Consider the following 24,638-nt stretch of genomic DNA (forward strand, 5'->3'; position numbering starts at 1 on the left):
CTTGTCTGTCGTGTATAATGAATAGGACAAAAAAGGAATCCAGAAAAAGCTTCATCTCCTTTTTTCTGAGATTTTTGATCATTTTGCAGTTATCTGAAGTAGAGACGATTTAACTTCATGTTATAATATTAGGGGAGTGCTGCCTGCTGTGTAAAATGAAACACTAGAGATACCTTCTGAAGTACAGCACAAAGAGAAGGTAATTATAGACAGTATTTAAGCCTGAAGAGTCAGTCCTTTAAATTTGAGGTTAATGAAAACTGATAAATTTCTAAGCCAGAAAACTCATGGTGGGACTGATGGAAAATACCAAATTGACTTGAGAAGGCAATCAGGATTCATCAAGCACAGGTAGTTATCCAGCCCAGACTGATGCTAGGAAAGGCTGGCAGCGCTGTGACTTTTTGGGCATGATGGAAGATCCAAAGTAGTACAGAGAAAGAGACCAAAGGGCGTGGGGGGAAGTAGAATTCACGAAGAACAGCACATGGAGATCTCCAGGCCTAGGCTGATGAGAAATGCCATCTGGTTGGAGATCAAGCCTTGCCACAGATTACATAATTTTTTGCAAGAACAGGCAAAACCCGCTTGCATACCCTACCAAAAAAATCTCTGCGACATTCCCAGCTCTTTTGCAGCCAAAGTACCGTCAGCACCTCTGAGCAGAGCCAGGTGGAGAAACGCCCCGGGGCAGAAGCGCCCAGCATCCCTTCCTCCGGCATGGATCCCTGCTTTGGAATTGACACTGCGAGGTGCGCAGAGCTGGGCAGACCCACAGAACAGGCAGTCTGGGCTTCTGTGGCATTTCTTTGGAATGGCAGATGTTCAGCCCATAAATACCTTGTGCAACATCTATTTCAGTACGACAAAGAAAAAAAAAAAAGAAAAAAAAAATCTCAGTCATTACCCTGATGGCTGCTTACCTTCTCCTTCTCTGTTAAGGCAGAATTTAACCTACGTAACATTTCTGTTATGCTGTAGCCAGAACATTGGATGGTTGCACTCCCTGAAACACTTTGTTATGGATCTGGCAGGTGAAATCCCACAATAGTTTTCTCTTTCTTTATCCCCTGAGCTTTGAAAAGGCCTAGTGACACCGAACCACCCTGTTTTCTGAGCTAGCTCATACCTGGGGCTGTTTCACCTTTCTTTTCCCGGGATTACCAAGTGCTGAAGCACAGCAGCTTCCCAGATACTGAGAAGCAGAGATGTGAAGTTCATGAATTAATTTGTCAGCAAACATCTGTGGCTCCTAGATCAGCTCAGCCAAATGGAAATAAGAGTTCCAGTTCTAGAGGCACTCAGGCCTCCACATGGCTTTGAGCTTGGGACATCCCAAAGAAAGGCAGCTCTGACATAGTGGTGTGCAGACGGACAGCTTGCATCCCAGGCATTAGGACAGAAATCTGTAACAGAGTTCCAGAGCTGATGGTGAAAATGATGAAAATGCTGCTCTGTGTGAAACTGCACACAAAGACCAGACCCTTCTTATCTGACACAGGAATAGTCTGATGATTTTTTTCTGGGTTTTTTTTGTTGTTGTTGGGGTTTTTTTGGGGTTTTTTTTTTGTTTTAAAGGCCATATTTCAATCACCCTCAGTTATTTTTCCCCCAAGTTAAAACCCAGCTGTTAATTGTAGGTGTTTCAGCTTGGTGAGGTTGCGAAGCTGGAGCCAGTACAGTGGAAATCCTGCACTCAGCACCAAAAGGCTCTGCTAAAGCCTGTCATTTATTGCCTGAATGGAAAGAGTAACAACGCAACGCAAATATTTGAACTTCTCTTTGTTCCTGGCAGGGCTGTTGCAGCATACACATGAGCAGATTGCATTTGTTTTTGCTGGGGTGGGAGAAACAATAAAGACAGAGCTGGGTACAAGCCCAGCCCAGCATACAGGCGAGGCAGATGCTGTTCCCAGCGCCGTGCCCGTGTGTACAGTGCTGGAGCATCAGCATGGGTGGTTTTGTCGAGGCAGGGTGAGTGGGCTCCCGGAGCCTTATCGGGGTACAGATCAGGGATGGGTGTTGATCATGAAGAGCAGCACAGGGCAGAAGCTTTAGCAGGAAATCCTCTGCCTGGGGGGTGTGAGTAAAACCGAACCAGCCACCAAAAGACTCCAGATCTAAGCAAGAATCCAGGTGGTCCAAACGTGGACCTTCCTCAAAACTGCTCCAGCCTGATTGCATCCCACTTGATCAGAGCAAAGCATTAACCAAGCAAAAAGTGCCATTCAAAATAACAGCATTTTGCTTTCTTATTTCAGAGCCGGGGCAGGACTGCTGGAAAGCTCAGTGGCCCGAGCTGCATGACTGCATAGTTGCTCTCCACACACACACCCCCGCCCCCAGGCTTTTTACATCTGCTATGAGTCCAAATACACAACAGTGCTGTTGTAGGGCTAGTTTGTCTTTGTAAGTATTTACAGTGCACTTGCCTTGTGTTTAGTGCTGCGGAAACTCATGCAAGATGTTCCCCCATCCTCAGAAAGCACAGAAGCAGCAGAGCAGGGGCCTCCACCACCTGCAGACCCAGAGGCCATGGGCAGGCTTGGTTTCACTGATAGCACTAGTGCAATTTAAATAGCCCATGGAAAAACAAACAGCCTGTTAGTAGATAGTCTTGCGGCTCAAGGACGGAGGCTCAAGAGCACTGAGCAAAGGGTTCAGAAGACAGCCCTTGAGTCAAACACCTGCCACAGAAGTCAGTGCCCAGTGACCTGCACTGGCACAGGGGGCAAGGACCGAGCTGAGGAGCATCGCCAAAGGCACTGCCTCCTGCCTGGCAGCTGCTCCACTCCCTCCTGGCGCTGGACCTCACCAGCGATCACAAGGGGCTGCTCGTCTCCGGTTTAGAATAAGAGTCCCTAGTGACACAACTTCTAATCAATGTAAAAGGCAAGATTAGAATTAATTTCTAATATTTCTCCTACCTATCACCCTGCCCTAATTCAGCACGCTTTGCTAAATACTGCCTTTAGGCTTTTGTTCTGATGTTGAAAAAAAAGATAAGTCTGCTCTGCACAGGTTCAAGAGGAGAGTGAAGGATAAAACCCACCAGCAACACTGTCTTTGCTGCTCTGCCCATACAGGTGGGCTCAGCCAGACACAGCAGCCGCAGAAGCTGCTCTTCTGCTGCAGCTCAGCTTCTGCCACACTGGCAACAGCGACCCAAAATATCAGCCTTCAAAAGCCTGGTGCTATGACGGATATTCACTGACATGTTAGAATTATTTCTTAACATTTATTAGAGCTCTTCACCACCCCCCCACCTCCATGCCAATATGCTCCAGGAGTGGGTTCAGGTGAGGCGAGGGCCCCGGCACCCAGCACAGACCACCACCCACTGTCTCTGCTGCTCGGTTATGCTGGTGTTCCCCCGGGTGCACCTGCCCAGGCCAGCCCAGCCCAAGCTGCAGGCAGCATGTACAGAAACACACGTGCGCTGCGAGGACAGGCAGGCGGTGGCACAGCTATGCCTTTTGCGGACTCTGTTGGCAAGTGTTTGTTTGCTTGCCCTTAGCAACATGGCCAAGCGAGCAGGAAGCAGAGCTGAATTAAAGCTCAACACCTTAATTGTGTTTGCAAGGCTCAGGTCAGCACTAAAGCACCTCCTGTGCTCTGGGAGCACTGCAGGGAGGGATACTTCTTAGGAGCTGGTAAAGCAGCCTCTCCAGATATTTGTCAAGCCTATTTCTCCTGGCAGCCTCCTCTTGGGACCCTAGGAGACAGGAATTACAAAGAGATCAACATCTCTTGGCAAGCACTTGCCAAGTCAGCCTGTATCAGTCTTCAGATGCCGACAGAAGGAGAGAGGTTATCCCTGAATGGCTTTGCCCCGGATCCGTGGAGGTGCTGGCTCACACAGGTAGAACAGGGCAAAGCACGAAGCCCTGCACTTAACGGTAACGTGGGAGGCAAGTAAGCCCACACTGGCTTCCAGTGGGGTGGGCAGCAGTAAACAAACAGTAAACTTTGCCAGCATAGGAGAGAGCATTTCACTTTGCTAACGAGAAGTGGCTTGTGCCAGTGGAAGGGCAGCACCGGGGCCACCCCCTTTGCAGCAGCAAACAGAAAGACAAAAGCTTCATCGCGGGCCACGGTCGGGTGGCTGACAGACCAGCCACACCAGAGCTGCTGTGACAGAGCGTGCAGGGCAAAGTCCTTCCATTACGTCACTGCTACCTTGCTTGACCCAAGGGTTAAGAATAACATCCAGGCTCCACTACCTCACGCTGCCAGAATGAAACTATTTAGAGACAGGCTTCCCAGGGCAGCCACAGGCTCGCTCCCCTGGCAGTCTTGCAGGCAGAAGAGCTTTGAGAGGTAGGGTCCATCCATAGCCCTGAAGGAGATGGAGGCCAGCAAGGGTGTGACTTCATTCCTCTAAATGCAAGAGGTGCAGAGTGCTTTGCAGAATAGAATTAGCATGGGCTTTGCAAAGCTCTACTCGCCTGAGCACGGCTTTTGCTTAGGGAGTGTCTGATCTCACGTGTTTATCCTGGTTGTACATGATCACGAAAGCCTTCCAGAGCCAGCAGAGATGAAGGAAGCGCATTCCTGATGAGCTGCTCCCTCCCGAGCCAGCCCGCTCTCTCTCAACAGCAGACCCTGCAGCCTGCGCAAGGCGCTGTGTTTCCGATGGGTTAGAATTGGAGCCATGTCCTGCGCCTGGAGCCTGCTGCAGGCTGCGCTGACCTGACTGGCATGCCTCGGAGTCCCCCTCCTGCATCCCCACGGGAGAAGGGAGGATACGAGGGCGATTGGGCATGAGAGCACTGTGCAGCCTCTTGCTGAAAGCGGGAAACGCTCTCTCCTCCCTGGGACACCACATGCCTGCCCTTCTGCGGCACTGGGCTGGGGGATGCGGGAGTTCCCTGGCTTGCAGGGGTGCTTCAGGAGAAAGAGACAGTTGAGCATCCAGAGCTACAGCCAAATTGCTCCACTCTCCTTCCTGGCCTCCTTACACACACATTCCTTGCAGCCTGGGAACTTTGCTGCTGCCCAGCCTGCACATCTGGACAGATGTTTTAAAGCAGCACCACAGACATCTGTTAAATCCCATCACGCAAATCCATAGATGTTCCCAGGTCACTCCGGTCCTGCTTTCTCTCGGCTTCATATTCCTAGGTCAGATTGCTAGAGATCCACCAGATACAATGTGGTGTTTCAGATCCTTATGACTCTGGGCTGAGGTCATACCATCCACTGCTGGGTGGTGGTCACCCATGAGACAGAGACACAAGAAGCTCTCGAACCACCAGTGCCTGCAGAGCTCCAGGATCTTCTTTCCTGAGAGACCATCAACTCCATCCTGACCTGTGCCTTTTTGCAACAGGGAGGGAGAACCTCATGGCAGCAGATGAGGAAGAAAGGAGGATGAACACAGCAGTGGAAAAAGGGAGGGTGAGAGCAGATAATTGCTGTAAAACACTGAGCCCTTTGCTTCTGCATGCTCAGGAAATTAGAGCAGTTAAGAACCCAGGCTGAGCATTAGGGATGACGTTTCAGATAAGCTCCAGCACAGCGATGCAAGTAAGCGGGGCAAAGAGTTACCACCACTCGCATGGAAACTGTTCCCCGTGAGCTCTGCTCAGAGGCAGGGCTCCCAGCAGGAACACGGCTGTGTCACAGCTAGCCCATTGGCCACAGCTAGCCCATTGCCCGGCAACTTTGGAAACAAGCAATCCCGCCCCATCTCCGTACTGACGCGCAGGAGCCGACGCATGCAGTGTGTAGCTGCCATCCAAGTACACGTCGAGTAGCAGGGCGGGTCCCCAGGAACAGAGGAGCTGCAGGATGCGAGATGGCCATGGTGCTTTAAGGCACTGTTGATGGACAATTGCCACATGAAGACCACTCAACACCATAATTTTCTGTTCCCCAGACAAATCTAGCTTCAGATCCAGAACAATCACCAGTTTCTGAGGCTGGGAAGAGGAAGGAGCCATTGCCCTGTAACCACCCAGCTCCCTGCCCTCCTCCACCGGGAGGGCATGCCATGGGCTGCCCTGGCTCGGCTGTTTCTGCAGTACCGCTGGGGTGGGAAGCAAAGCAGGTGCATTTGCACCCTTTGGAATTTAGTGGAGGAGCCCTGCATACAAATAGGTTTCCACAATCATCTGTGCTCCCCCCAAAACCCTCCCCTTGCTCTGACAGAGAACAGCAGACCAAGCATCTGGTCTGGAGCAAGAGACCCTCCTGCTCCCAAGGCTTGCAGCTGCACAACATATTGGCCCGGTTTGGCTTATCAGATGTGGGTGGGAAGGCTTCTCCCCAGGACACGTTTTCTCACAAGAAGCCCAAAGACGAGCTGCCACAACCCAAGCAGCACAGCCCATACATTTTGACAGTTCCTTGGGAAGCTTGTGAAGTCTTGTCCTCACCACAACAGAGTGGCCCTGTTGTCCATGCAGCCCCTGCCCTGCCAAGCCATGCTTGCAGTAGGCTGCTTGGGGCAGGCTGGTTGCTGCCCTGGCCTCATTCTATTTGACTGGTTTGGGTGTGCAGTCAAGCCCAAGCCCTTAAAACACCCCGAACAGCAGCAAACAACACCTCCCCACCCGCCCAGATCCTTCCATACCATTGAGAAATAAGCCCACTGGAGCTGGCAACCTAGTGCCGAGTTAGTTTCACTGCTGACAGGATCATAAATCCCAGAGACCTGGGATTTGTTTTCTTAAACCAGGGACCAGAAATTTGGGTGGAGGAGAGGGAACTGCTCTGGCAGCTCTTGCAGTAATTTTGTTAAGTGCCACCATGTCAGCGATCACTTGTGCAGCAGAAGATCCAGAGGCAGCCCCTCTGCTTCCCCATTTACGGCCCTAGCACATGCCCACAGAAATGCGCCACATACCATCCAGCTTTAACATCCTCTCCTATTCTTAGCCCAGGCTGGTCTCCTTATAGACTATTACTCAGCTATGCACTCCCTGTTTCTGACTGTTCTAGATCCCTCCCTAGCCTGTTCCAGCCCCACGGGGCCAGCCAACTCCCCCTGTCTAGAAATTTCAGAGAAAAGCAAGTAAGTGATCCACAGCATGGAGATTACCAGGAACTGCTGGGACACAGCGAGCCAGGACAAGCCCCCTTCCCCTGGGCAAAACATCACTGAGGCTTGCTTCTGCTGCCTACAGCAGCCCCAGGCTCAGCCCCAGCTCCTACACCATGCTCACCTGGCAGAGAGGATGGAAAAAGCAAGGTGGCAAGGCTGAAGACAGCTCTGGCATTTGTCCTCTCCCAAACTGCCATCTGAGAAGCGAGGCAGCTCCATCCCCAGGAGCTGCAGCAAGGCAGGAAGGTTCCAGAAGCAAGTACCCACCTGCCAGCTCAGGGCATCACCCAGAGCGGCTCCACCTGAGCCACAAGCTGATCCCCACAACCTGCTCTCCTGCCCCACAGCCGCACAAGGGCATTTGCTGATTAAATTGGGGGCTGAGAAGAGAAATGTCACTCTTAATAAAGCAGAAAGTCACATTTTAGAAAACCTCTCTGGGGTAAGGGCTGAAAGCCTTCTCTGCAGCTACGAGGGGTCTGTGGGAGGCAGGAACCTTTTACAGCACACACACCTGTCTCATGATTTGAATCAGCAAGTAACGATGAGTCTCTTAATACCTTTATTGTGTTTCTCAAGTTGTTAAATCCCAGGTCCTCTCTGACATGACTTTTTCTTTTTTAAATCCAGGCATTGTCATGGCTGTGTCATTTGAAAACTGCTCCTGCTCACCTATTCCACACCCCCCCACACCCCACCCCCCCCCCCCCGCCCTCCGGCTTTTTCCTGTGGTAGCAAAACAGAAAAGACCTCGAGGGCTGGCTGAGCCTGGTGAGGGCTGGGAGTGAGAGCCAGGAGAAACCTTGATGGAGACCCTGGAGCCAGCCCCAGAAAGCATAGCTGCCATAACCTCAGGTTTTCAGCTTTATGTACTCGTGGGTTCAGATGGCCAGTGTCTCCCCTTTGAATTCCCACCCCTCCTATTACACAGGAGAAGTATTTCAACTCCAAAATTACCTCAAAAAATCCTCTGAGAATTTAAATAGGTGGAAAATATCCAGACTGGGCAATATGCAATGTAAGTATGATGCTCAGGTTATTTTTTCAAAGGATGGAGGTGGGTTTTCCAGCTAAGACTAAGGGTATTAGTCTTAAAGGGTGCTGCCTGGCTGAAAAGGGCCTGGGGGTGCTGGTTGAGGGCCGGCTGAACGCGAGCCAGCGGTGTGCCCAGGTGGCCAAGGAGGCCAACAGCATCCTGGCTTGTGTCCAAAATAGTGTGGCCAGCAGGACTGGGGCAGTGATTGTCCTCCTGTGCTTGGCACTGGTGGGTCTGCACCTCGAACCCTGCATTTGGTTTCTTCACGGAAAGGGCGGTCAGGCACTGGCACAGGCTGCCTGAGGAGGTGGTGGAGTCCCCATCCCTGGAGGTGTTGAAAAAAATGTGTCAATGTGGTGCTTAGGAACATGGTTTAGTGGTGGGCTTGGCAGTGCTGGGTTAACAGTTGGAATTGATCTTAAAAGCTTTTTCTAACCTAAATAATTCCATGATGCTATATTGTTGTGGAGGAGAGCCAGCTCCAGGGCTGTGGGTAGGACCGGAGGAATCCAAGCCAGGCACAGGGACAGTGCCGGGGAGCCCAGCAGTGGAGCACCAGCTCCGTTTTGGTGTACAAGGACCATGTTGGTTACATTCTTGTTTTTAAGCTGCCAGGAAGCATGACTGTGCCCCTGCAGGCAGAGATCTCAGGCCAGGAGCAGGTGCCTGTGGCTGTCCCTGCTGTCCTGTGGCCACGCCGGGGCTGCCCGCCTGGACCCTGCTGCCTCAGACCCCACCAGTGCCCCCGGGAGAGGGTCTGCAGCCCCCGGCAGCAGTACATCCCCCAGCCCGCACAGACGTTTGCCGTTGGCTGTGCACCCGCTCAGCCCCTCACAGAGCCAGTGCCTACCCTCCCAGCCCCAGTAAAGCACGCAGCCTCCTGCGGCTGCATCTGGAGCTGGTGGCAACTGCAGGGCGGCTTTGCCAGCAGCTGGGGGGATGGCCAAGCAAGCCCCACACCGGGAGACAGCAGCATTTCTCCAACCTCCCCAAGGGCTGGCCACCGGCAGCAGAGCTCTGATTCCTGCTCCATTTCCGATCACCAAAATGAATAATTTGAAGCAGAGAACGGCATGTTGAAAGCCTTTCCACAGGCTTTCCTTATAAATCACAGTCCCTCACGTTAAATAAACATTTAACTTAGTGTTCCGTTAGTGTGGGGTCCAGCACCACTGTGACCACATCAGCACAGCTGTGGGCCCACCAGTCCTTGGTCACAGCAGGCTCCTTGGCTGGGCTGGAGGAGCCATGGGCGCAGTGCTAGCCACGGGTGCAGTGCTCGCCACGTCCCTGCCTCCTCTGATCCTGCAGGCGCAGCTTCAGGGCAGTTCTTTTGTGGAGTAAGATGAAAGAAAAAAAAAAAGCAAATGAAAAGAGAGAGGGCATCTTCCCCAATACGCTGTGTTCCTACCATCATCTCTGAGAGGAACCTGTAATAAGCTGATGTTCAGCAGCATCGCCCCTGCAAGGACGAAAAGCTGTGCCTTCTTGACTGGCAAGGGGAGAGGAGGGAAGGGAAAGCCCCCCTCAGGGAAAGCCCCCCTCCCTCGATGGCCACCCACATGGCCTGGCCGCTGCAGCCCCTGCTCGGTGGCTGGGCTGGGCTGGGCGCTGAGCAGAGCCAGACCAACGTGGTGGGAACACCAGAGGCAGCTCTGCTCAGCAGAGGGAGCTGCTACACGTAAGATTTTTTTGGTTTGCAATTTTTTTAAAAGCATATTTAATGGTTTAATGGGAGGTTTTCATTGACTCATGCCCCATAAAATCACACTGTAGCATGTCATCCTGAAAACAGCTGCACCCTGTGAAGGACTGAGACTACTTAAAAATGCAAACAGCAGAGGGAAGCTCAAAGTGACTCCTTTTTTCTATCAGGAGGCAACTGTGCCCTTCTCCTGCCTCTCCCACCACGCCATGGCGGGCCCAGCATTACGAGCGGCCCCATGGCAGAAGTGCCAGCTGGCGCCAGGACCAGTGGAGCAGCCGTGGGTCCCACTGCGGCACTGGGTCTCCTGCAGGAGCTGGCCCTGGCAGAGGCAGCAAGAGGCATTTCTGTAGGAGCTTTACAGAAGCAGGGCAGAGAAAAGCAATGTGTCCCAGCAGCTGCTGCCTATTTCTCTCCTTTAACACCACCAGTCTGGAGGACCCTCACCTCCCTGACATCTCTATTACAGCTCCTAGCACAGGTTCTCACTCTCCATTGTCAAGGACTCTCAGATGCCCAAATTATACCACAGAAAATGGATTAGCAGTGAGAAAAAAGAAACCCAACAAAGAAAGGGTCATCTTAATGCAGCGCTTGACCTTGTTTCCGTTGCTCCAGACTCCTGGCAGATGCATCGGGAAGAGTTTGGGGCTGGCTGTGCATCCTCTGTAGCGCAGCCAGTGTGATGGAGGCACAAATGAGCACAATACATCCTGATCCCTCCCCAGACGCAGGACAACCCAAAACAGGAGCTCCAAGAGCGGGAGTTTGTGTGCACCGATTAGGCTGGGGGGTGTATCTGTGCCTGGTCTGGCCATACTCAGCACGGCGGCTCCCTGCAGCGCGGTTCGGCAACTCCGAGCCCAGGCAGCCAGCACCTCGCCGCGGGTGGCCAGCTGGGTCAGGCAGAGGGCTAGCAGAGCCCTGCGTGGGCAGCCAAGGTTTATTAGAGAAACGGCTAAATTCAAATGGCTCAGATACAAAGATAAGCTGCGCTGCCTTCTGAAAGGCGAAGGTGTTTCTGACCCATAGAAATGGATACAGGTTACCGAGACATCAGTGACCGCAGCAGGTCTGACAGTAACGGGAGATCACCTCGCAGTTAATCTGAGTGGAGTCAAGGTTCCTTTCTACCTGGTACATCCAATAGGATGTGTACATCCAATAGGATGTGTACATCCAAGGGATGCGTACATTGCGTCAGCACGGAACTACCACCTCCCGCCTACAGCCTTGCTGCCTTTCCTCCGGGACACTGCTGTCTGCCGTAGCAGCATCTCTTCTGTCCCCGTTCAATCACAGCAGCTCTCCCCTCCCTTGCCATGTTTAAACATCCAAAGCAACACATATCTATGGATCATGTCTAAATTCAACATTAGGCTGCTCTCTTTAACTAGATGGGGAAAAAGAAGGTGCAGAACTCAAAACCTGTTATTAGACCTTTAAACTAAAATTAAAATGAAAAAAAAAACCCCAAACCACTGTTCATTTCTCATGGAGAATTCAAACCCTTCACCGGTGTGTTCCTAGGAATGTTTTTCTGCTGGCAGCAGTTAGCATGGTGGGATTGTGTCCACCTTCCCTCCCTGGAGCACCACGGCGTCACCTCTCCGGGGGACGAGGTGTCATAGGGCTGCACACACCAGCGTTGCCGTCCACACGCCAGTCAGCACGAGGCTGGCTGACAGTCTGAGCGCAGGGTGAGCCTGGAGGGACGCGGAGGCCGAGGTGCAGGAGCAGACCTCATAGCCGTTCTCTGCGCGGCTCTCGTCGTGCTGCCCTGGTTTGGAGCGTGCCCCCGTCCGGCTGCTCCCAGCTGCTCCCGGGGAGTCGGACTGCATGTTGCTGCACACCAGCCAGTCTCTAGCAATGGACTGGGGATAACCAGGCTGGGCCTCCAGGTCACTGTCCAGCACCTTCCAGTACTCCTTGCCCCTGAAGAAGTAACTTGCACCTGCAAAGAGACCAAAACCCAAAGGCAAGGTGAGCGGTGATGGCCGCTGCCCCGGTGGAGAGCAGCAGGGCATCGCTCCTGGCCTGGCTGCATCCCGGTGAGCGGGGCACGTGCCGCACCACCGCCCCTTGCCAACACCTCCCTCGCTGCAGGAGCACAGCAGCTGGGGGCGCCCACAAAGGTGACGCTACCCGCGGCCGGCGTCTCACACCAGCCAGGAGCCACCGGCCAGAAGGGAGGCAGGTGGGGAGATGTGGTGGGTACCGGAGCGGACACATCCCCCTGACACTGGGGGTGCGCAGGGTAAGAGCCCCAGTAAATCCACAGCTGGACACATCATACACCTCTCCCCGTGGCCGCAGGCAGCCTTGTCATGGGGCACGGTAAGGCCAAAGGTGGCCTCGCCTGCCTGTCGGTGACCTGGGCTGCGTGCCGCTACCCCAGAGAAGTGCCCTGAGCCCGGCAGGGCCCCTGGAACCCTCCGCTCTCAGGTGCATTTCTCCCCTCTGAGCTGCGAGGCTGTGAATCCTCTAAGCAGGTCCCACGCTCACGGAGGGCTCCTGCCCGCCAGAACGGCTGATTGCTCTCAACAGCTTTGGAAATTCAGCTTGAAAAGCCTCTGGAAATGTCCCTCCTCTCTGCCTGGTTTAACGATTGCCATTACACTGCTAGCTGGCTGATAAATAAAACCTGCAAGCACCACTTTGCTGGTTGCAAATGGCCAGTTTTAAACATCTCCTGTGACAAAATTTTTGTGGTCTTTTCTGGGGGAAGAAACCACTGAGAAATCTCATCTCTGGAAAGTAAGTCTAAACTCTGGGGAAAACATCTCTTAAAAATCTTTTCTGTCCACATCCTCACTGGCTAAAAATCCACTAGCAACAAATTCATGAGGAGCAAATCAGCACCTATTAGGATAAAAATCACTGCAAAACAACAACTGTGTTCTTTTAATAAAATCAAATTATTAGGCCCCCAGGATATTTTTGTTGCCTGCTTGAAATTTAGTCTTTTAGCGAGCAGTGTGTGGAGCCCTGGCTGGAAGCCTACCTGCCTTTGCAGCTCCCAGACACCAGGAACTGCCACCCCACCTGGGGCGCAGCAGTTTGTGTCGGCAGGCATGGTAGAAGGGGCTATAGCTCAAGTGCAAATGAAACACTGATTTTTTTTCTTGTACTTTTTGAACTGGTGCACGGGACTCACCATCTGACCACCTCATGGCATCATCTAAAGGGCTTGGTATGCCCTTCCACAGAATAGTCTCTGAAGGGTACCCAGGATCCATCCTCTGCTCGTGGTCATCGTAGCGCCAGTAGAGATTGTCCTTAAAGAAATAAGTCTTGTCATTGTGGGCCCAGGAGAAAGCGGCGTCAATGCCTCCCAGCGGCAGACCGAAGTCTGAGATTGGCCGTGGGTATCCTTCCTCCACGTTATTGTCTTTGAAGACCCAGTATCTGTCTCCTGTGGAAAGGAAAGAAGCACAGAGCAAAATCACATTTGTTTCGCGGCCAAAGCCAGCATGCCCCACTGACGAGCTGTTGTTTCATTATCTGTTGCCCTGACAGCCCGCAGGACTCAGCTCTTGGCATTTGAGGATGGGGACGGGAAGTAGCGGCCCAGTGGGGAACCTTGATCTTTGAATAGTGGCTTTTTTTGTGTCAGGCTCTCCAAGGAGCACAGACCCCCTTTACCCCCTTCACTCCTCAAGGGCTGCAAGGCACGATGGTCCCGGGACGTGAACATGCCAACAGCATCAGTACGGCTGTCACTCTTACGTATTCAGTGGTGGCATTTGGTTTTCTGCCTGATATCCAATGGCAAGAAACAGAAAGCTGCTTGCAGCTTTTGCGAGCATATCAGACCCTTCCTGCCTGCTGTTCAACTCCTGAGCAGCAGCGTGTAGTCCCACTTCGGAACAGTAATCACCAGACTTGATAAAGCCAGCTGGGCCGAAGGACCTGTGGATTTTAAGTGATGTAAAGGAAAATGCACAGGGGCTGGACAAATCCCACCTGAGCAGCTTAGTGCTCTTCAAGTGTCCTACACAGGCAGCCCAACCCTGGGCAGCAGCACAGAACAGTCAATACAGGGTTGTTTTTTTTCCCCTGATAAAAATGAAGCATGACATGGCCCTGGTCTGTGGCAGAACAAGAAAATGAACCCAGATGACTCAATCCTACCTAATCCTCTAACCACTGGGATGGTCTTTCTGTATGTACAACGTCTCTTTGGGAACCTGCAGTGTCCTTTTAGGTATCGCAAAACCTGTTTTAAAGATCAGGCTTTTTCCTCCCTTGGTTTTCTAGAAAATCTGGAGAGGCACTTAAGTACATGCCCACGTACAGCAGCAGGACCTTAGAGGCCAGGATAATTTGTGTGCTTTGGTGGCTGTCCAGGGATCAATGAAACAGTGCTGGAAAGAGAGAATGAGACAGTATTTTATGGCTGGAAAGAAAACCTCGAGTTTAACCTTCGGGGCGAGGCAGGACTAGCAGACACCTCAGCGTGGCAGTGCGCGGTGCGGCGCGAGAGCCCAGCTGTGGCACAGCTGCAGTTCTGGCCCCACAAGCAGCTGGGAGCAGCCGCTGGCCCTGGGCTGCTGGAGGCCTGCCCACCCTGGCTGGGCGAAGGGGAGGAAGGCAGGGATGCCCCCATGCTCTGCGGACCCACCGGTGCCCGGTGTGACGCTGCTGTGCTCTGGCCGACCCTGTCCCCTGCGCATGGGCCAGGCTGCCCGAGCAGCTGGGGAGGCGCGGCAAAGCCTTGCACGGGGCTCGGCACACGGGCAGCCTGCAAGGGCTTCGGCTGGGCTTGGAAACGCTTCTGCCAGCCATTCCTCCGGCCTTGCTGGAGGAATGAAAACCAAATTCCTGCTCTCAGGAAGCTTCTGAAGCTGGTAATTGCACCACGCTCAGAGCAGAACGGTCGGGAGACAGAAGCAATTTCCAGCTGGGGAGCACCGAGAGCTGGGATGTACTTAGCTCTTCAAGTGCATAACCTTTCTGAAACAAGAGCTGGTACCTGTCAGGGCCTTGGGTGACATTTAGCAAGTGAGTAACATCTAACCAGCATGAGTGGACCATTCATGGGCAATGGATGTTTGTATAGGAACCCAGAACTAATCTCTTAGACCACTTGTTTTAAGGGTGGGGTGGGGTGGGGTGGGGTGGGGGGGTGGGGAAGTCACAGAAATATAATTAGCAAAACCAAACTCTTCAGGTTTCAGTTTTGTCCCCTCTGCTGCTGCTTCTCTTCTCAGCAACAACTACTGAAAAGAGAAAAGCCCAAAGGAGGAACGCAGACCCTGTAAAGTGTGCATGTGGGTGGTTCCTGCTTTTCTTTCGTTCTTCAAAAGCTAAGATTTCAGTTAGATTTGGCTGAACTTTCTCTTCAATGACATTTCCCTCATTTGCTGGGGAACACGACTGCTACTTTTTGCTTGCCCTCCCTCTGAGCCGCTTTCTCCTGGCCTTGGACCTGCCCGGGGAGATGCTCAACGGCTGACACTGGTGTCTCCTGCCTGCAGGAGAGGTCAAAACGCTGCCAGGGTACCGCAGCACGAGGCTCCACATGGGGGAAATGCCCATGCTACCTCCAGCACCACATTTGCTCCCACCTTTGAAGAAGACGATCTTGTGGTCGCTGGTTCTCTCATAGACCGCATCCAGGCTGTCCAGGTTGAGTGGCAAGCCCCGCCAGAAACGGTGGATCTGAGCCGGCTGGAGGGAGACCAAGTGCTTATTGCGAGTCAGTCTCCAGAAGTACTTGCCTGGAGGGACAGACTGGACATTACTGACCCATCTTCACCAGGGAGACACGCGCTGGGCACGTGCAGCAGCAGAACGCAAAGCGCGTGAGATGGGAGCTACGAATTAGAGGCATCCTGCTTTCCACCAGAAGCTGCTAGCGCCTTCTATTTCTGGCAGCCATTAGAATAAATCCCCTTTTTAGGATCAAAATAATCCTCTGGACATTGCACCGGAGCTGTTCTATTCCTGGCTGTGGCATAGAGCTGTGCCACCGAGAGAAGCCATGGGGAGCTGGCAGCACCAGGCACCAGCAGCTTTCAGCGAGAGCCTCCACAGAAACATCCCCACGTCCCCTCTCTCGGAGCACCCCCAGCTCTTGCACACAGTGTGCCCAGTTGTATCCTATTTAGAAATGTGCATCACGTTATGATAAAGCACAGAAATACTCAGAGGGGGGTTTTAATGAAGAAAGGAAGTAAGAAAACAGGGGAGAAGGAAACTATATTAATCAAGCTGGAAGGGGCTGAGATGGGGAAGAAGGCGCAACTAAGGAGTCTGGTACCATCTAGAGGCGCAGGGGACCTCGGTCCTGCATTGCTCCCCAGGGCTGAAGGCACCAGTGGTGTTGGACCCCCCGCCAGCACCTGCAGCAACGTGGCCCCAGCCAGAAAAGTTTGGCTTGGGGCATTTCTGGAATATTTTGCATAACAGAAAAAGAAACAGGTTTGTCCTCCATGGGAAGGATGCCAAACTTTCTCCTGCTGGAGAAGGCATATGCGGGATTTCCTGAGGAGTCTCAATGATTTTTAGGGGCAACTCAACCCCCCTCTCTCTGCACTATCTCTGGGATGCTCAGCCTGAGAGCTTTTGCAGCATGCTTTGTGCTGCGTTTTTCCTGGGAGAGCTCCACACAGCGAGATCTGAGCTGGAGCAAGATATCTAAGAGCTAGCTCTCAACTTTGTCTCTTATTTGTTATTGCCTGTTAGAAATTACTGCATGTTATTTACATCCACTCTTGCATGGGTTCCCAAGGGGGCATAAGCAACAGAAACCAAAGATACGTCTTCAGATTTGTATTCACGACACCCAGCCCTTTCTCCAGAGCTGGCAGATTGTGACACCATCTTTTAAAATTTTATGGAAATTGGATCTTAGCCTAATAATGCAGGAGGCAAAACTCTAACACTTAAACATCTGCAGAGAGGGAGTTTTATTCTAATTATGATGATTTATATCATATTCTTGTTCTTCTGCTCCAGTTTGCATATTTGCTCTATCTGACTGAAACACACAAATGAATAATACATTCAAATGTGGTGGGAATTGCCATAATTACAGATTCTTTTTAAGAACTAAAAAAAAAAAAAAGTATTCAAATTTGGTGGCCATTGTACATTGATGGAAACACATGTAATTAAATAAAGATGATCTCTGCATCTCTAATTAGCAAGGCACCAGACAAAGCCAGGTTTTCACTTTTTTAACAAGAAATACAGCTCAACATAATTCCTTCTTTAGCAGATAAGCATCTGAACTGCGAAGTGCCCTGGGCTCATTCAGACAAGGAGGGAAGCCTCAGTGCTTCTGACATTTCAACCCTCTGCCAGTGATGGCCTCACTGGGTGCGCAACTGCAGCAAGCAAGCTTTAAATCTATCCTGAGAGTCAGGCATAGCCTGGGCTGCTGGTGAGTTTGGTTGTTTTTTTGATAAGCTATCAGGAAAAAGCAAAAAAATATAGCAATTAAGTAGCAAGGAATTCTTAATGCGACAGCCCGTCTGCCTGGGCTCACATTTTGTCACGGCCAAGCCTGCTCGCCAAAGTGCTGCGGTTGCTTGGACAGTCATCAGCCAAAGCCAGACCCATGGGGGAATTGCTTCCATTAGCATGCAGAAATATAAATGAATAAATCAATAAATCCCAACCCCCTGTTTGCTTAAAAAGCTTGATTTAAAACCACCTTCTGAGCTGGCAAACTGAGCAGGATGAAAGCCAAGTGCAAAGTCCTGCTGTCCCGAGTGTCTCATTTCATATGGATGATGGGTCGAGGCAATCGTCTTCTTGAATACCAGGTGATTTTGATCCCAGCTGCGTGCCATGATCGCGCTTTGGCTGCCTCTGGCAAGACTGCTACACACATTGCACACACATTGCACACACATTGCGCGTGCGCGCACACACACACACACACACGCACACACACACGCGCGCGTGCCAAAGTTGTTTTAGAACTTCAGGAGTCTGTGGCGAGACACCTAAATCAAAGCAAGCGGCGTTTCCAAAGCGCAGAGAACCCACTGTTGCCTTCAACACGACAAGCCTGGGAGCCCTGGGGAGCTCCTGGGGTGCCTCTGTGGTGGGAGAGGCTGCTCTCTGGCTGGGCAACCAGCCAGACCAGCTCAGAACACGGTGTCCGTCGATGGAGGGAGCTCATCGCTGGAGGTCACTAAAATCCTGCTCCAGAGGTGACAGCCCCGCTCGCGGTGCCCAGGACGGTTTGGTGACAGTGATGGGAGCTCAGAGACAGTCATGCAGCTGGCACCCACTGATACTGGGCTCTTCACATTTGCACTTTGGCCCACAGTAAACACATCCAAAAATAGACACCGAGATGGATTTCTTTTTCCATTTAATCTTCTTTTTTTTTTTTCCCTCTGAAAGACAGACAGCCATTTTTCCTGGACACCAGTTCTTGTATCTTATTTTCCCTTCCTCACTGTGGCTTTTTGGAGCTGGCATCTGAACAAATATACCGCAGGGGAACAGCCTCCGTATTGTGCTCCCCCGAGGGTGCAGACAACATCAAATTCTCTGGAGTCCTTTGGCCGTTCTTGCCTGTGACCCGAGATGGCACTGTGACATCCAGATGGGCTACACGTGCCTGGATGCTGCTCCCAGGCCCTGGGGAGACACTGCTGCTTCCCTGCTGGATGGCTTTGGGGTGGCCAAATGGTGGCCAGGGATGGAAAGAAGTGCCCAGTGGGCATTCTTCCATCTTGGAAAGATGGGAAGGAAAGCCCACAGAGTCCAGCCTACTCAGCCGTAGTAGAGCTGAGAAGGCACCAACGGGATCCTGATCAACAGCCAGGCACCCCGGAGACACGCTGCCAGTGAGTGTTTGCTGACATGGAACCACATGGCTCTGCAACTGCACCCGTGTTGTCTTCGAGAGATGCACAGCAAGCAGAATTAGGGAAGGTGAAGCGTGGGAGGAAAGGAAAGTTGGAGGCATCCAGGAAAAAAATACAGCAGAGAGCTGTTGTTGCTCTCCTTATCCTTGGCTTGAACCAGCTTTTGGTTCCGATAAGCACGAATATCAGATCTTCACTTGGGCAGTGCGGGGTGATGGATCAGTGTGGCACAATGATGGCAAAGTGCCATCCTGGATTGTCACCAGCCTGGCCACCTCAGAGGGAAGCGTTAAATCCTGGGATGTAGCACGTGGCCACACGCCTGCCCTGGCGTCAGGCCACATGTCCCTTGTGGGCACCACAGGGACCTGGGCCGCTGGGTTTGCCTGTCCTTCCTGACCGCCCACCAGAGCCCCAGCCTGCTCCCGCCACTGAACTGCTCCTGGCCACCGCTCCCGCCGGTGAATTATGCTCTGGGTTAGAGAGCATCCATTTTTATAATTTTAAAATAAATTGTGTTTCAGTTTCATTGGCTTTCTCCTTTTGGATAAAGAAAATGCTCAATTTACTGCTATTTACTTTTGGATACCTCTACCACATCCCTTCTCTTCCTCCTCCCTCACGGTCCCCATCTAGCTGCTCTCCCTGCCTGTCCCCAGCAGTGCCACCGTCCCCAGCTCCCAGCCACGTGGGGACCTCCTCTGCTGCGCTGTGACAGACGGGGCACGAGCTGGGCATTTGCCTTCCACATCACAGGCAGGATTCACAACGACATTAACATTTCCTTACCATCCGTCCTCAGCCCCACGGGGTGATTGAAGGTCTAAGCGCTTTGACTTGAGCCAGAAGGAATCAGTGGCACGTGAGCCACCCTCCCGGCTCTGCGGCCCCACAGCCTGCAAAGCCTGAGCCAGCGTATCCTCATCGCCTGCCCCAGGCTGCACAACGCCGCCACGTTGCACTGCCACACGCATGGCACCGCAGGGTGATGCAGCAAAGGCCACTGGCAGCAGGCGTGCTGGGAGCAGGCACGCTGGGAGCAGGCGCTTACCCTTGAAGAAGAAAGCCTCTCCCCGGATCTGAGCCACGGCGTCGAAGTGAGTGCTGCATCTGTTGGGCACGTCCCGCCGGAGCCTGTGGAGAGATGCCCAGGTGACCACGGCCCAGGTGGACGACGAGGGGCTGTGTCCTCCCTGGTGCCCCCCATCCCACGGACCGCAGCCCCCCTGCCCCTGCAGCCCACAGGCTGTGCCCGTCTGTCGCTCCTCACACTCAACCCCCACCAGGTGCCAGGGGATTTCTGAGGGGAGCTGGGGCAGCCCTCAGCCTCCAGGAGCTCTGTGGCAGACGCTCCCCGGGCCACTGGAGACCATCGCTGGGAGCCAAGCAGGGACATGCTCTACATCCACCAGCTAGCGTAGCTGGTGAGGGCTGAGCTGGCTGCCCGCTCCCCGGTGACATTGTGGCTCGGCTGGTTGTCCCCGGGCAGCGGGACACATGGTGGGTGAGAGCCGAGCAGCATCTCGCTCCAGCAGCTGGGGACATTGCTGGTCCGAGGCTGAGCTGGGAAGGGCTGGTGAGAGGTGACAGCTGCAAAGCAGGAAGCAGCCGAGACTGAACGGGGGCACCCGGAGGAGCAGCGACACCAGGTGATACCTGGCGAGGGCCACCTGGCCAGTGGCAGCTGAGCTGCTTTTAACAAGGTGGGTGGGGAAGGCACCGAGTATGAAGGACCAGAACAGCTACAAAGCCCATGTAAGAAACGATGATTGATGGAAGACGAGGAGAGGCTGCTGGGAACACGCACAGAAAAGCTGCTGTGGGTGACAGGGAGACATAAATCTCATTTGCTGGTAGAAGAGTTGTGCTGGGCCGCCAGCACCAGCTTCACAGCCCTCTTTGGCCACAAAATGGCAGATGTGGAGGTAAGCCCCGTCCACGCTCCCAGCCTCATGTGGGGCAGGAAGGGGGTTGGCAAGAACAAGCTTCTCGTTGCTGCTGCGAGGCACTGGCCTCCTACAGCAGGAGGGGGACATGCTCTGTGTTTGTAGGTCACAACCTGGCCACACAGAGCCTTGTGGACAACCCCCCTCAGAAACTACACAGAAAGAAAGATAACTAATGGCATTCAGCATGCTCAAGGAGAAGGGTTCCCCAGGACCCTCGCAGCCTTTCTGCAACCTGTGGCAGCTGGCACATCCACACCAAGAGCGGCTGCTCAGCACCTCTGTGCTGTGGGCACCACACCAAGCAGGGCAAAGGGGGGTGAAGAAGGTGCCGAGGTGGGAAAAGTAACTGCAGCACAGGGGTATTTTTTCAGGTTGAGATTCTTCTCGGTCCCATTACTGTAGGGCTAAGCTGACTGTTCCTGCCTCAGTGCTGTTACCCCCTCTTTGCAGATGGGGCACTGAGGCACAGAGATGAAGTGACTCCCTCAAAGTCACACCCCAGATGGGGGCAGACCAGGAGGTGACGGTGACCTGCTTTGCCTCTGCTGCTCTCACCTGGGGCACTCCTGGTATCTGGCAAAACTGTGTGTGACCACGAGCTCCTACCTTTTTGCTCACTCTGCTCCCTTCTCTTAACTGTCCTGCTGCCTTGGTAGTAAAACAATTTGGCAACTTAAGCGTTTATTAACAAGCAAGATCCAGAACTTCCCCTAATAAGGGCACACTGGTTGCTTGATGACACTCTGTATAAGCAGTCCTTTGCCGACGCAAACCTGTGTTAGAGTCAGGCTGTCGGTCCACTTATTCCAATATTCACCCCCACAGGCACATTAGGGAGTTGCTCACTGTGGAAAGATTTAGGTATGTTATGCTTGCACCATTCAGGATGCTGCAGAGGAAGTTTGATTAAAATTACAGCAAGGATCAGTCCACCTAAGGATGATGGGGACAAATTCCCATTAACACAAGTAAAATTTTGAGTCTTAGAGAAATGCAAAGCATTCCAAAATAATACATGCCTTAAATTATAAAAATTAGTTAAGGGATAAATAGCACTGTCACTTGTTCTTGCTCTCAGCTACCTCAGTTGTGGGCTGGCTGGCCAGTCTGCAGGCACGCTGCTTGACAGAAGCAAAGTGTATGCAGGAGATAATCGGGGGACATGAGGAAAAGGGGGTACTCTGTGTGTGTGTACACTTTGCAGAAGACAAGAGGTCCAGAGGGAAATACCGAAACCAGACTGAGTAGGCTAGATACTGATGCTTAAGCGGAGCTTTACTACTACATGTCCTTTGCAGGAAAGAAACACATTTGACTTACAGGACAGTGGAGCGGTTCTCTGGCAGCTCTGGCAGGATGGGATGGTCATCAGCTTTGCTTACTTCAGGCTTGGCTGTGGGGGACACAGATTCCCTGACTCCTATGCATAAAGACAAGAAGCAGTAGTGGGCAATACCATTGTCTCCGCCACCTCTGCTCATCCCAGAAAGAGCTATTCCAGTGTGCCCAGTGGCAAAGCCAGGCCATAGCTGGGCAAGGGACACAAATTTACCATAGAGCTGCCAGATTCGGACTTTGTCCTCGTAAGGTAGGTCATACTTCAGAGGATCCCCCACAGGACCTTGGTAGTAGGGTCTCATGATAGACTCTATGGCAGAGACATGGGTCAAGCCAATGGCATGGCCAAACTCATGGACAGCTACAGCAAATAGGTCCATCCCATGAGCATCTGGAAACAAAGACAAAATTGAAATAAAAGTCATTACAGACTGATTGCATTTTGGGGGTTTGGTGGGCTGTAACAGAAAGTACAGGAATATGTTGGATAAACTGGAAAGTAAAGCTTTGGAATAGGTGAAGTTTGAAAAAGACATTTTTCTCCCGTTGGAAAAAGGAGACTGAAGTGTATCATATCACTTTTTAGTAGGGCCTGTAGTGCTAGGACAAGGGGAAATGGTTTTAAACTGAAAGAGGGTAGATTTGGATTAGATATTAGGAAGAATTCTTTTACGATGAGGGTGGCGAGGTGCTGGCACAGGCTGCCCAGAGCAGCTGTGGACGCCTCATCCCTGGCAGTGCCCAAGGCCAGGCTGGACGGGGCTGGGGGCACCCTGGGCTGGTGGGAGGTGTCCCTGAACAGGGCAGGGGAGTGGGACTGGGTGACCTTTAAGGTCCCTTCCAACACAAACCATTCTGTGATTCTATGAGACAAAAATGGAAAGCAAACCAGACATCAGCCCACAGTGGGAGTCTTCAGCCCCACACGAGCCCAGGGATTGCCCCTCTTGTTCCCAGATCACCAGTGGCACCCAAGCTGGGCAGACGGCTGAGCCAGCCACCAGCACAACCGTCCATCATCCCCGTAACGGCTGGCGCAGTCTGCCCCGTATCTTACGCCTGCCCCGCAGCAGCTGCTGACACACTCTTTGTGATGCCCAGAACCCTGGATTTCTGCAGCCACTAGGCAGAAGCTCATCAGAGCCTGTGATAATGAGCAAAGCCATGTGCCAAGGAACCGGTGAGCACCCAGCAGTGCCCGCCTGCCCACGGTGCTCTGCTGGGCTCTCCCTGCCTGCACGACACTGGCCTCACACGCTGACGCCCGGGCCAAATCCAGCGCAGCTGCCTCCTCTACGCATGCCAACGCAGAGCTGTTGGCTTGCTCAGCGGCCACCAGCCCCGCTCATCTGACTGCTGTCCTGAGGGGAAGGGGCCGAAAGGGCACGTGGCCATGGTGGCTTTCAGGGCACTTGCCCATCCTCCCTTCCACACCTTGTGCTGGCAGGGCTGCAGCTCTGCCGTCTGCTCCCTTAGGCAAACGCTTCGGTCCTCACACACCACACTGGGCATCAGGGAGACTTTATTGTACATTGATATCTCTTTTGATGCCTCTCCCCACCCCCCCTTTGAGCTATCTCCATCCATTCTCTTTCCCCAGGTTTCTCAGTTGCCATCCAGCCCTAGTGCCTCACGCCACGCGTGCGCACAGACGCGTCCTACACCCTCCAGAGCCTCAGGCACTCAAGGTCTATCTCAGGGGTAAATGTCCACCTCCAAACCTGCACCACCGCCACCAAAGCAAAGGAAGAACTGCTCGCAGGAGCCACACGGCACCGATCCTGCTCAGTGCACTTGCCACCCAGCCCCAGCCCAGCTGGGCCAAGCACCAGCGCAGCTGCTGCCTCTCACCCCACAGCAGTGCCCTGCAGGGCAGTCCAGGGGGCGGGAAGGATTTTAAGCGTGGCTCTTACAAAGGTCATCACTGCAAGTACTGTAGTAAAAAGGCAGCGAAGTTGGAAGGTCTGCGCAGAGCCCAGGGGAGCCCCACACTCCCTGAGCTGCAGTCGGGGCCAAAGGAGATGCTGTGCTGAAGCAGCCGTCCGTGGCTGATCCTGCACAGTCCTTAGTGCTCCCCACCGGGCTTCAGGTGCTGGGGAGGGGGATATTTTTGCTGAATTCTGCTTTTTTCCTTGATAACTATTATTTACAATGTCTGTAAACAGCCAGGATTTTTATAACCTGTGCTGTTTTCCCCGGCACCAGGAGAGAACAAGACATATGCTTTCTGACATTTTAATGCCAGACTGACAACCTTGGGGATATTTTTATATCACCTACCACGTTGTTATTTCTGAATCACTAGGGAGAACAAAATAAATAAAAGATGAAGCTGGGATAGCTCCAAGACCTTCAAAATAGAGGGCAGCTTTCTTGCCCATCAGGCTCACTTCCTTGTCCCTTGGTGGTGCTTGCAGGGACCCCCCCCCCCCGTGGGGCTGCTGGCCTGGAGCTCGCTCCCCAGTGTGAGCACGTTTCCCAGCCAGCATTCCAACAATCCCAACCACAGCTACAAAAGGGCCACTGCCCCTTACTTCATCACACAGCACATCTGCCACCACAAGCTACCAGGACCCCAGCACTTTGCCTCTGCCCTCTGGGCCTGCAGAGCGGAACTGCTGCTGGTTTTTTCCTTCTCCATAAGAAACATCGGTTGGGGTTGCACAGCGCGTGAACCAAGGAGCAGGTTGAATCCTGAAGAATCAGCCTGCCCAGACCTTGAGCCTTA

At 52.8% G+C, this 24,638-nt stretch overlaps 1 protein-coding gene across 1 annotated transcript in view; it reads right to left on the minus strand.

Moving 5' to 3' along the window:
- Positions 1 to 10,950: 10,950 nt before the first annotated feature.
- MMP17 (matrix metallopeptidase 17) overlaps positions 10,951 to 24,638 on the minus strand; it is a 65,536-nt gene continuing 51,848 nt past the window's right edge. The window contains exons 5-10 of the mRNA XM_056324912.1: positions 22,125 to 22,301; positions 21,893 to 21,992; positions 19,675 to 19,757; positions 15,360 to 15,512; positions 12,947 to 13,204; positions 10,951 to 11,743 (exon numbers count right to left, since the gene is read on the minus strand). Coding sequence (XP_056180887.1) covers positions 11,415 to 11,743; positions 12,947 to 13,204; positions 15,360 to 15,512; positions 19,675 to 19,757; positions 21,893 to 21,992; positions 22,125 to 22,301 — 1,100 coding nt within the window. The 3' untranslated portion in view covers positions 10,951 to 11,414. The remainder of the gene's footprint in view (positions 11,744 to 12,946; positions 13,205 to 15,359; positions 15,513 to 19,674; positions 19,758 to 21,892; positions 21,993 to 22,124; positions 22,302 to 24,638) is intronic.

Source organism: Falco biarmicus, chromosome 1, assembly GCF_023638135.1.
Source record: "Falco biarmicus isolate bFalBia1 chromosome 1, bFalBia1.pri, whole genome shotgun sequence".
NCBI lineage: Eukaryota > Metazoa > Chordata > Aves > Falconiformes > Falconidae > Falco > Falco biarmicus.